The following is an 11099-nucleotide window of genomic DNA, read 5'->3' on the forward strand; positions in this document are numbered from 1 at the left end:
AGGAAAACCCTGAAAAAATCTTAGGAAAACCCTGAAAAAATCTTAGGAAAACCCCAAGAAATCCTGGAAACCCCTGAGAAATCTCAGAAAACTCCTGAGAAATCCCAGGAAATCCCTGAGAAATCCCAGGAAAACCCTGAAAAATCTTAGGAAACCCCTGAGAAATCCTAGAAACCCTTGGAGAATCTCAGTAAAGCTTTGGGAACTCTCAGTACACCCTTGAGAAATCCTATTAAACCGTTGAGGATCTCAGAAAACCTTTGAGAATCCTTATTAAACTTGGAGAAATCTTCATAAACCTTTGGGAATCTCAATAAACCTTTGGGAATCTCAGTAAAAGTTTGAGAAATCTCAGTTAAGGTTTGAGAAATCTCAGTAAAGGTTTGAGAACTCTCAGAAAACCTTCCAGAACTCTCAGAAAACCTTTGAGAATCTCAGAAAACCTTTGAAAATCTCAGAAAACATTTGATAACTCTCAGTAAACCCTTGAGAATCTCAGTAAACCTTTGAAAAATCTCACTAAACCTTCAAGAACTCTCAGTAAACCTTTGAGAACTGTTTGTAAACCCTTGAGAACTCTCAGTAAACCTTTGGGAATCTCAGAAAACCTTTGGGAATTCTTAATAAACTTTTGAGAACTCTCAGTAAAGCTTTGAAAAATCTCAGTAAACCTTTTAGAATTCTTAGTAAACTTTGAGAACTCTCAGAAAACCTTTGAAAAATCTCAGTAAACCTTTGAAAAATCTCAGTAAACCTTTGGAAATCTCAGTGGAACCTTCAGAACCCTCAGTAAACCTCTGAGAAATCCTATTAAATCTTTGAGAATCTCAGTAAACCTTTGGGAACTCATAATAAACCTTTGAGAACTCTCAGTAAACCTTGGAGAACTCTTAGTAGACCTGCAAGAACTCTCACTGAACCTTTGAGAACTCTCACTAAACCTTTGAGAACTCTCACTAAACCTTTGAGAACTCTCCCCAACCCTTTGAGAACTCTCACTAAACCTTTGAGAACTCTCCCCAACCCTTTGAGAACTCTCCCCAACTCTTTAAGGACTCTCACCCCCTCTCCCCCCTCCCCAGACCCGTGTGCTGTCCCCGTGGTGCCATGTGGTGGTTCCAGCAGGGTCTGTCCTTCCTGCCCGTGGCCCTGGTGCTGTGGTCGGCGGCGTCCTTCGTGTTCTCCTACATCACAGCCACGGTGCTGCGCCACGTGGACCCGCTGGTGCCCTACATCAGGTCAGGGATGTGCCCCCGTGCCCTACATCAGGTCAGGGATGTGCCCCCGTGCCCTACATCAGGTCAGGGATGTGCCCCTGTCCCAGCCCTGGGAATTCCTCCCAGCTCCCAGACTCCAAGGGTTTGTCCCGACAGCTCCAGTCTGTGGTTCCTGGTTGGGGTTGTTAGAGAGAGTTGGAGGTTGTGTCAGGCTGGGAGAGGGTGGGATGGGATATTGGGAAGGAATTCCTCCCTGGGAGGGTGGGGAGGGGCTGGGATGGATTTTCCAGAGGTTGCCCCATCCCTGGGAGTGTCCAAGGCCAGGTTGGAGCAGCCTGGGATAGTGGGAGGTGTCCCTGCCCAGGGCAGGGCTGGGACTGGGTGGGATTGAAGGTCCCTCCAACCCAAACCAGCCTGGGATTCCAGGATTCTGGAGCCCCTCTGCTCTGGAGCCAGGCTGGGAGAGCTGGGAATGTTCCCCTGGAGAAGAGAAGGCTCCAGGGACACCTTGGAGTCCCTTGCAGGGCCTGAAGGGGCTCCAGGAGAGCTGGAGAGGGACTGGGGACAAGGGATGGAGGGACAGGACACAGGGAATGGCTTCCCACTGCCAGAGAGCAGGGATGGATGGGATATTGGGAAGGAATTCCTGGCTGGGAGGGGCTGGGATGGAATTCCCAGAGAAGCTCTGGCTGCTCCATCCCTGGAATTTCTCTTCTCCAGCGACACAGGGACGATTCCACCGGAAAGATGCTTGTTTGGGATCATGTTGAACATTTCCACCTTCCTGGGTGAGTAGGAAAAGCTCCAAACAATTTCCTTTCCCCCTCAGGTCATGGATGGGCCCAGAAATCCCAGGCAAAAACCAAACCTTGGGCAATAAATCTCCGTGGAGAGGAAATGGGGGGCCAAGGGGATTATCTGGGAATCCAGCATGGGAATTGCAACTTCCAGAAGGGCAGAAAAGGCATTAAAACCCCAACCAGATGAATAAAAGTGATAAAAATGGGAATTCCAGGCAGTTATTTACCTGGAAGGAGGGAAAAACCAGTGGGGGGGAGTGGTTTGTAAATGAAAAAAATCTCAGGAAAATCCAAATATTGGAATTCTTTGCTGCTGTATCGTCCCAGTTTGCACTTCCAGCCCCTCAGCTTTCCCATTCCTGTGATCCAGAAAAAAATCCCTGGATTTTAAGGAATTCCTTGTGTCACTCAGCACCTTCCCAGTGGAAAAAGGACACTGGGAATGTCACTGTTGTCCCTGCAGGGGTGGCCACGATGTACGTCCGGTACAAACAGGTGTGTGCCCTGATCCCAGGGAATTCCAGGATCCTCAGGCTCAACAGGATCGGCCTCACCTTGGGCTGGATGAGCTGCTTTGGCCTCTGCATCATCGCAAACTTCCAGGTTTGGGCTTTCCTTGCCTTTTTCTGAAATCCCAGGGAAAGTTTTCATGGAAAATTGGGGGGTTTGGGTCCAATTCCCAACAGGAAACTTAAAAAAATTGGATTTTTTTTTTAACTTATTTCCTTTGGGAGCAAACTGGGGCTTTTTGGGTCCAATTCCCACCAGGAAACTGTTAAAAAAACTGGATTATTTTTTTTTTAGTCATTCCTTCTTTCCTCTGGGACTTGTGAGCATCCCCTTCCCAAGCCCAGACTTTGCAGGAGGGACACTTGGATCTCCTTCCAGAGGGTTGGAATTCCCAGTTCTCCTGGAGTGTTTTTAAGTGTTGCTGCGTATTCAGCCTCATTCCCTCCAAGGATTCCAAGAGAATTCCACACACTCCTTGTTCAGACAGAGGCATTTGGGGAAATGCTGAACCTCATTCTTTTTCCTCTCACTTTGGGTACAGGAATTCTGGGGTGTTTGTCCTGTTTCCCAGGATCTTTCCTGGATTCCCGGGATACCAATGCTGTTGTGTCTCCCGTTCCCGGCAGGAATTCCCTGCCCCAATTCCTGCATTTCTGTCCGTTATTAGTGCCAGCAACTCCCACAAATCCCTGTGTTTAAGGCACAGCTCTCACCTGGAATTTCACCACAAGAGCTTCCCAACAGCAGCGATTCCAAGGGCTGGAAACTCCAATTCCAAGGCAAATCTCCCGAGCACTTGCACATTCCAGCCCCGCTTGGCTGGGAACGGGAGAACAACCCGAGGGGGGGGAAGTTCCAAAGTTTTCCAGAGGAAAATGGTTCCAGGGGTTCCAAGAAAAGCAGGATGTGCTTCCTTTTCCCAGAAATGTGTCCTGTACTATATCCATGTGCTGGGAGCCTGCCTGACCTTCGGGGTGGGAGCCCTTTACATGCTGCTCCAGACCGTCCTGTCCTTCCACATGCAGCCGGAATTCCACGGCAAGGGAATCTTCTGGGCCCGCCTGGCCGTGCTCCTCTGGAGCTCCTGCAGCATCGGGAGCAGTATCCTTTCCTGGGAATGTGCCACTGGGACACGGGAGAACCCCCGGGCTTTAGATCCAGCTTAATGTAACCCCGGCTGGAAGGAATGTGCACCTTGGAACGTGCAGCTTGGAGCTGCTGGATTCTGTATTCCAGCTGGGAATGCACAGCTTCTGGTGTGCTGGATTCTGTATTCCAGCTGGGAATGCGCAGCTTGGAGTGTGCTGGATTCTGTATTCCAACCTGGAATGCTCAGCCTGTGCTGTGTTCCGTATTCCAACTGGGAATACAGGAAAATGGAGTATTTTTAATATCCCCCCACTAAAATCAAGGGAAGAGGAATGGCCCCCAGCCTTTGTCCTCCCCTTTCCCAGAGACAGGAAATAGGAAAAATCAGGATTTATCACCAGAGATGGGATTCCTTCCCAATATCCCATCTCTCCCTGCCCTCTGGCAGTGGGAAGCCATTCCCTGTTGTCCGTGTGTGCCCAAAGAGGCCTTTTCCCTCTCCAGAATCACTGGAGAGTCAGGAAACGGAACCACCCTGATGGCCCCAAATGTTGTGTTTGGAATTGAAGACTCAGCTCTGTGTCAAACAAGAGCACTCCAAACCTCTGGAATCCACATTCCAAAGGCAGGAGTGCAAAGCCTTTGCTTAAACACTTCTTGGATCAAGGCCACTGATTTAATCCCCAGCAATCCCATTTATTTCCAGGCTGGCAGCCAATGCCAGCACTGACCCACATTCCCCATTTCCTGGGGATGGAGCAGCTCCCTGAGCTCTGGGAATCACGCTGGGATAGTGAGGAACAGGCTGGAGAAGGCAGGAATCCCTCCCCTGCTGAGGGGGCTGGGAGACAGCGGGGAAATCATCCAGGAAACCTGGAGATTCCTTGTCCCTGTCAGGAATCTTTGGGGCCTGCAAATGGGATTTGGGGCTCTGAGCCCCGAGGAGCCAAACAAGGGGAACTGAAAGGGAGGGTTCAGCTCCAATCCCACATCCCAAAACCCCACAGGCCTCGAGCCTGGAGAGGTTTCCTGAAGCCCTGTGGTGTGACCAGGATGATGGGGAAGCTGGAGAAATAGGGATGTGGGAATAATGTGGGCCGGGAAGGGGGAAAAAGGGAAACTGGGGGGAAATGAGGATAATTTTCTAAAAGGGAAATTAGAATGATTTTCTAAATGAACACCCTGACAGGAGGGGGGAGCCAGGGACAGGACAAAGGGAAATGGCCTCCAGCTGTGCCAGGGGAGGGGCAGGTTGGATATTGGGGAAAATTCCTGCCTGGAAAGGGCTGTACAGCTCTGGAAGGGGCTGCCCAGGGAGGTTTGGAGGCCCCATCCCTGGAGGTGTCCAAAAACTGTGGGGATGTGGCACCTGAGGAGTCAGTGGTGACTGGGGGAAGGGTTGGACTCGATCCCAGAGGGCTTTTCCAGCCTCAGCAATTCCCTGGTTCTCCTTCCCAGAAGGTCGTTAGTGCCCCACTAACGAGGAGAGGGGGGAACCAGAGGGGTTTGTAGCACCAGGATCAAATTCCTCCCACTCCATCAGGAACCAGGAGCTCCCAGAGCAGCTGAATTCCCAGGGAATCGGGGAATTCCCGCGCTCAGCTCAGCATCCAGAGCTCCCAGCCCCAAAGGTTCCGTTTTTAGGGAGCTGCCTCCTCTGCCCAGCTTTTCCTGTGCTTTGAATCCTGGTTTAAATGGAATAACTGATATTTGCTGGACAGTGTCAGCCACTGTATCTCCTCAGAGAACATTTAAACAACCACCTCCCAGGAAACAACCACAAAAGGAGGATTTATGGAACTAAGAGGAATATAAATTAGGAAATACTAAAAATCAACATTCCAGGGTGCTGCTTTTGAAAGCAAACAAGGCAAAAGCGAGGGAGGGTCCCCCTGGGAGATCTTGTTGGTTCTCGCCTGAACATCAGCACCTCCCGTGCTCCCAGTGCTCCCAGACTGGGACTGGTCCCAGCTGTGCTCCAAGCCAGGCCTGGGATGGTTTGGGATGGGATGGTTTGGGATGGGATGGGATGGGATGGGATGCTCCAGCTGGACACTTGCATCCAGAAAATGATCCAATTCTTCCCACCCCATCAGTGACCAGGAGCTCCCAGAGCGTCTGAATTCCCGGGGAATTGGGGAATTCCTGCACTCGGAGCATCCAGAGCTCCCAAACCACTCACAGCCACTTTCAGGGAGCTTTGGGAGTCTGGACTCCCAGTCTGTGCTGGGAAGCCCAGCCTTGCTCCCACCCAAACAAGTCCTTCCCCGTCGGGAGGCTCTGGAGGTTTGATCTCATTGACCATGGATGGGGTTTGATATCTCAGGGCTGGGAAATCAGATTGGCTCCAAATTAATCTGATTCCATTGGCAAAGGCAGGAGTCCCGGCTTCCTTCCCTGGGAAAGGGGTTGGAAAAGTTGGATTAGGCTCTGGAAAGATCCGGGTCTGGGATTAAATGAGGAGTCATTGGGGGTTTTTCCCTTGGCTGCTGTTTGAAATCCCGAGGAGTTCCAAATCCTGACTAAGAAAGGAAAGCTGGCACAGAATTCCAGCCTGGGACCCACCAGGCAAGAATTCCAGGTGGCTGGGAGGCTGAAAAGCCAATGGAGAAAGAGGTCTGGGCTCCGTGAGCCTGGAAAACACCCCTAAAAATATTCCAGGTGCTCAGGAAGTGCTTCCAGCTGGTCACAGCTCCAGTGCTTCCATGAGGACACTGGGATCAGGGATAACGAGCTGTGCTTCCATGAGGACACTGGGATCAGGGATAACGAGCTGTGCTTCCATGAGAACACTGGGATAGGGATAAGGAGCTGTGCTTCCATAGGACACTGGGATCAGAGAGGGATGAGGAGGAGCAGCTCCCAGAGAACAAGGGGGTGGGTGCAGGGCCGAGTTGACCCTTTGATGGGACAGTAACTGATGGATTGGGATGAGCTCCAGGGTGGGAAGGGCTCGTGGCCCCAACGCTGCTCCTCCCCTTGAGGAGCCTCATGCAGAGCAGGCCGAGCCCAAAGCCGGGCTCAGCTGAGCCCAAAGCCGGGCCTAAAGCTCCTGGAGGCCCATCCTTGTCCCTGACCCTTCCAAAGCCGGGCCTAAAGCTCCCGGAGGCCCATCCTTGCCCTGCTCCCTCCTTGACATTCCGCAGTGTCCGTGTCCTCGGGGCTCCTCTACAGCGGCCGCTACGGATCCGGCCTGGAGCAGAGGCTGCACTGGGACCCCCAGGACAGGGTAAGGCCTGGGGGGGATGGGACACCGATCCAGCAGGATTGGGGGGATGGGGGGACATTCCTGTGGCTCCAAACACACCGTGGGGGGGAGAGGAGCTTCCTGGAGTCATGGAATGCCAGGCTGGGGTGGGTGGGAAGGGACCTCAAATCCCACCCAGTCCCAGCCCTGCCCTGGGCAGGGACACCTCCCACTATCCCAGGGACACCTCCCACTATCCCAGGCTGCTCCAACCTGGCCCTGGACACTTCCAGAGATGAAGCAGCCACAGCTTCTCTGGGAATTCCATCCCAGACCCTCCCCACCCTCACAGCCAAGAATTCCTTCCCAATATCCCATCCATCCCTGCCCTCTGGCAGTTTGAAGCCATTCCCTGTGTCCTGTCCCTCCATCCCTTGTCCCCAGTCCCTCTCCAGCTCTCCTGGAGCCCCTTTAGGCCCTGCAAGGGGCTCCAAGGTGTCCCTGGAGCCTTCTCTTCTCCAGGGGAACCCCCCCAGTTCTCCCAGCCTGGCTCCAGAGCAGAGGAGCTCCAGAATCCTGGAATCCCAGGATGGTTTTGGGTGGGAAGGCACCTCAAATCCCCCCTCATTCCATGGGCAGGCACGCTTCCCATAGAGCAGGTTGTTCCAACCTGGTCTTGGGCACTTCCAGGGATGGAGATTCCACAACAACCTCTCTGGACAACCTGTGCCAGAACTCGCTGAAGTTCTGCTCCCACAAAACAGTTGGAGCTCCAAGTGTGACTTTAAATCAATCCCAAACCAGCTGGAGCTCCAACTGTAACCTCAGGTCAATCCCTGCTGTCCCCAGAGCCAGAGGGTTTGTTGGTCAGGCCCAGCTCTGGATTGAGCCTTCAGATGTTAAATTCCCCGTGGGTGCCATCCCAGGGTTTTCCTGGCCATTCCCACTCTTCATTCCTGGAGGCTCAAAGGAATTGTGTTCTCCAGCGGGATGTGGGATGTCCCAAGGCATTTTGTGTCACAGCAGCTCCCAGAGCAGCTTTTCCCAGCGATTCCCCCTCTCCACCACAGGGATACCCCCTGCACATGGTCAGCACCGTCTCCGAGTGGTCCTTGGCCTTCTCCTTCCTCAGCTTCTTCCTCACCTACATCCGGGACTTCCAGGTAATGGGAATTCACGGAGCTGCTGCTCCTGCTCCGCCTGGCGGGGGGCAGGGATGGGTTTGGGTCCAAGGCAGGACCAAATTGTGCCCAATTTATATCAGATTTTGGGGAATCCTCTGGGTTGGAAACCTTTGAGGTGACGGAGTCCAGCCCTGAGCCAGCGCGGGGCCGTGCCGGGGTGGAGGATCCATGTGGGATCCAGGGAGGATCCATGGAGGGACCCCCGGCTCTGTCCTGGCTCTGCTCCCACGGCTCCAGCACCACACTGGCCTGGGCTGGGTTTAACTGGCCTGAGCTGGCTCCAGCTGGCTCTAACTGGCCTGGGCTGGGTTTAACTGGCCTGGGCTGGCTCCAGCTGGCTCTAACTGGCCTGGGCTGGGTTTAACTGGCCTGAGCTGGCCTCAGCTGGCTCTAACTGGCTTCAACTGCCTCAGCTGGTTTTAACAGGCTTTAACTGATTTTAACTGGCTTTAACTGGTTTTAACTGGCTTCAACTGGCTCCAAATGCCTTTAACTGATTTTAACTGGCTTTAAGTTACTTTAACTGTTCCAACTGGCATCAACTGGTTTTAACTGGCTTTAATTGACTGTAACTGGTTTTGACTGACCAGAATTCCCAGTTAGGGGAGGCACTGACTGGAATTCCCAGTGCAGGGAATCTCTGGGGCAGGGGTGAGGCCCTGACCGGGATTCCCTGAATTCCCCCAGAAGGTGTCCCTGGGGGCCGTGGTGACCCTGCAGGGATGGACCCTCCACCACGTCCCCCCCCCGGGCTCCGGGGCCGAGGAGCAGGGGCTGCTCTTCCCAGGGAGCATCTGACAGAGCTCCCGCAACTCAGGAATTCCTGCAGCAGCAGCAGCAGCAGTTGGTCCTTCCCAGCATTTCTGCCGTCCCAGCGTCCTGTTCCCCCCCAGCTGTGCCCGACCTGCTGGAGCCGGGCCTGGTCCTGACATTTCTGCCCCAACGAGGATTAAATGAAGGGAATAACGAGCTCTGTGTCCTCATCACTCCCCCTCAGCCCCCACCCCCTCTTTCCAGCCCCTCTGGATGCAGGAGCCTCCAGCCCCCGCCCTGCCCCCCGTGGGGCTGAGCCAGGACCTGCTCCAAGTTTCACGGGATCATGGAATGGTTGGGGTTGGGAGGGACCTGGAAGCCCTCCTGGTTCCACCCCTGTCACCTCCCACTGTCCCAGGCTGCTCCAACCTGGGCTTGGACACTTCCAGGGATGGGGCAGCCACAGCGTCTCTGGGAATTCCATCCCAGCCCCTCCCCACCCTCACAGGGAGGAATTCCTTCCCAATATCCCATCCCTGCCCTCTGGCAGTTTGAAGCCACTCCCTGTGTCCTGTCCCTCCATCCCTTGTCCCCAGCCCCTCTCCACGGTTCTTGTTGGTCCCTCAGGCCCTGGGAGGCCACAAAGCTTCTCTTCTCCAACAATCCCAGTTCTCAGCCTTTCCTGACGGGAGAAGTTTTCCAGCCCTTGGATCATCTCCATGGCCTCCTCTGGACTCGCTCCAGCAGCTCCACGTCCTTCTGGTGCAGGGGGGTCTCAGCTGAGGGGGCAGAGGGGCAGGATCCCCCCTCCCCACTGCCCACGATCCCTGTGGGACCAGCCCAGGGCACGGGGGGTCCTGGGCTGGGTCCTGTCCAGCCTCTCCCCCACCAGCCCCCCAGGTCCTTCTCCCAGGGCTGCTCCAGCTGCTCATTCCCAGCCTGGATTGATCCCGGGGGTTGCCCTGACTCAGAGGCAGCACCAGCCCTCGGCCTTGTTAAACCTCCTGAGATCCCAGGGGCCGCTGCTGGAGCTGGTCCAGGTCCCTCAGGATGTCCCTGCACCCCCGGCTCGGGGTCACTGGGACCTGCTGGGGGTCCCGACCCCTCCGTGTCCTCAGGGACGATGTGAGACCCCCCTGGGCCCAGGACAGACCCCGGGGGCAGCGCTGCTCCCTGATGTCCACCGGGACTCTGAGTGACCACTTCCCCCTGGATGGGACAATCCACCATGGAATCCACCTCTCTCCAGTTCAGACAGGAGGTGTTGGGGTCTGTGGAAGTCAAACATTTATGGAAGTCCAGACAAACGACACCTGTAGCTCTTCCCTTGTCCACTGATGGAGCTTCTCACGTTGAGCTCCTCGTCCCCCAGCACCCCCAGGTCATTCTCCAGGGCTGCTCCCAATCCCTTCATCCCCAGCCTGGATTTGTGCCTGGAGCTGCTCCAGCTTGGGGCAGGATCTTGTGCTTGATCTCGTTGAACTTCATGAGGTTCACATGGTCCCACCTCTCCTGCCTGCCCGGGTCCCTCTGGGTGTCCCATCCCTTCCCTGTGGTGTGACCCCACACAGAGCTCGGTGACATCAGCTCCTCCTGAGGTGCCTCAATCCCACCGTCTGTGACCCCAACGAAGGTTGAACTGCTCCAGTCCCACACCGACCACCTGATCCCCCTGAGGAGCTGCTGGTCCCCGGGCTCCACGTGGGCATCAAGCCACGGGCACAGCTCTGAGTGTCCCCGTCCAGCCGGGTCCTCACCCACAGAGCTCCGGCCACCAGATCCGTGTCTGCAGCTCAGAGAGGAGTGTCATGGGGACAGTGCCACAGGGACAGTGTCATGGGGACAGTGCCACAGGGACAGTGCCACATGCTGAGCCCCAGCCCAGGGAATGGTGTCATCGCTCTCTCCTCACCCCCAGGTGACACCACGAGGCCACGTCAGGCACAATTTGCCCTCAGAGCAGCCGGGTTGGCTGTCACCAACCACCTCCTTATCTTCCTCGTGCAGCTTCCAGAAGGATCTGCTCCATGACCTTGCCGGGCAGCAATGTGAGACTCATTGCCCTGGAGTGCCCTGGAGTGCCCTGGAGCACCCTGGCTCTTCCATCTTCTTAAAAACGGGGCCAAATTTCCCCTTTTCTCATCTGTGGGAACTTCACCAGACTGCCCCAATTCCTCAGATCCGATGGGGAGTGAGGAGGCACTTCCACCATCTCCCTCGAGATCCTGGGATGCAGCTCAGCAGGTCCCACGGACTTGGGCACCTTCAGGATCCTCGGATGGTCTCTCTGATCTTCTCAAGTCCAGGCATGGGAACAGAGCTGGGGAAGGGTCTGGAGCAGCAGGAGCAGCTGAGGGAG

At 54.9% G+C, this 11099-nt stretch overlaps 1 protein-coding gene across 2 annotated transcripts in view; it reads left to right on the forward strand.

The window, feature by feature from the left end:
* DRAM2 (DNA damage regulated autophagy modulator 2) overlaps positions 1 to 8956 on the forward strand; it is a 13829-nt gene extending 4873 nt beyond the window's left edge. Inside the window, exons 3-9 of one of the 2 annotated variants that reach the window (XM_027701862.1) lie at positions 1083 to 1238; positions 1938 to 2005; positions 2481 to 2620; positions 3451 to 3628; positions 6763 to 6845; positions 7874 to 7966; positions 8675 to 8956. In XM_027701862.1, the coding sequence (XP_027557663.1) occupies positions 1108 to 1238; positions 1938 to 2005; positions 2481 to 2620; positions 3451 to 3628; positions 6763 to 6845; positions 7874 to 7966; positions 8675 to 8785 (804 nt within the window). In that variant the 5' untranslated portion in view covers positions 1083 to 1107 and the 3' untranslated portion in view covers positions 8786 to 8956. The remainder of the gene's footprint in view (positions 1 to 1082; positions 1239 to 1937; positions 2006 to 2480; positions 2621 to 3450; positions 3629 to 6762; positions 6846 to 7873; positions 7967 to 8674) is intronic. The other variant, XM_027701863.1, reaches the window with a different exon arrangement.
* The last annotated feature ends 2143 nt before the right edge of the window (positions 8957 to 11099 follow it).

Source organism: Neopelma chrysocephalum, unplaced genomic scaffold, assembly GCF_003984885.1.
Source record: "Neopelma chrysocephalum unplaced genomic scaffold, ASM398488v2 Primary Assembly neopelma1_171, whole genome shotgun sequence".
Lineage (NCBI taxonomy): Eukaryota > Metazoa > Chordata > Aves > Passeriformes > Pipridae > Neopelma > Neopelma chrysocephalum.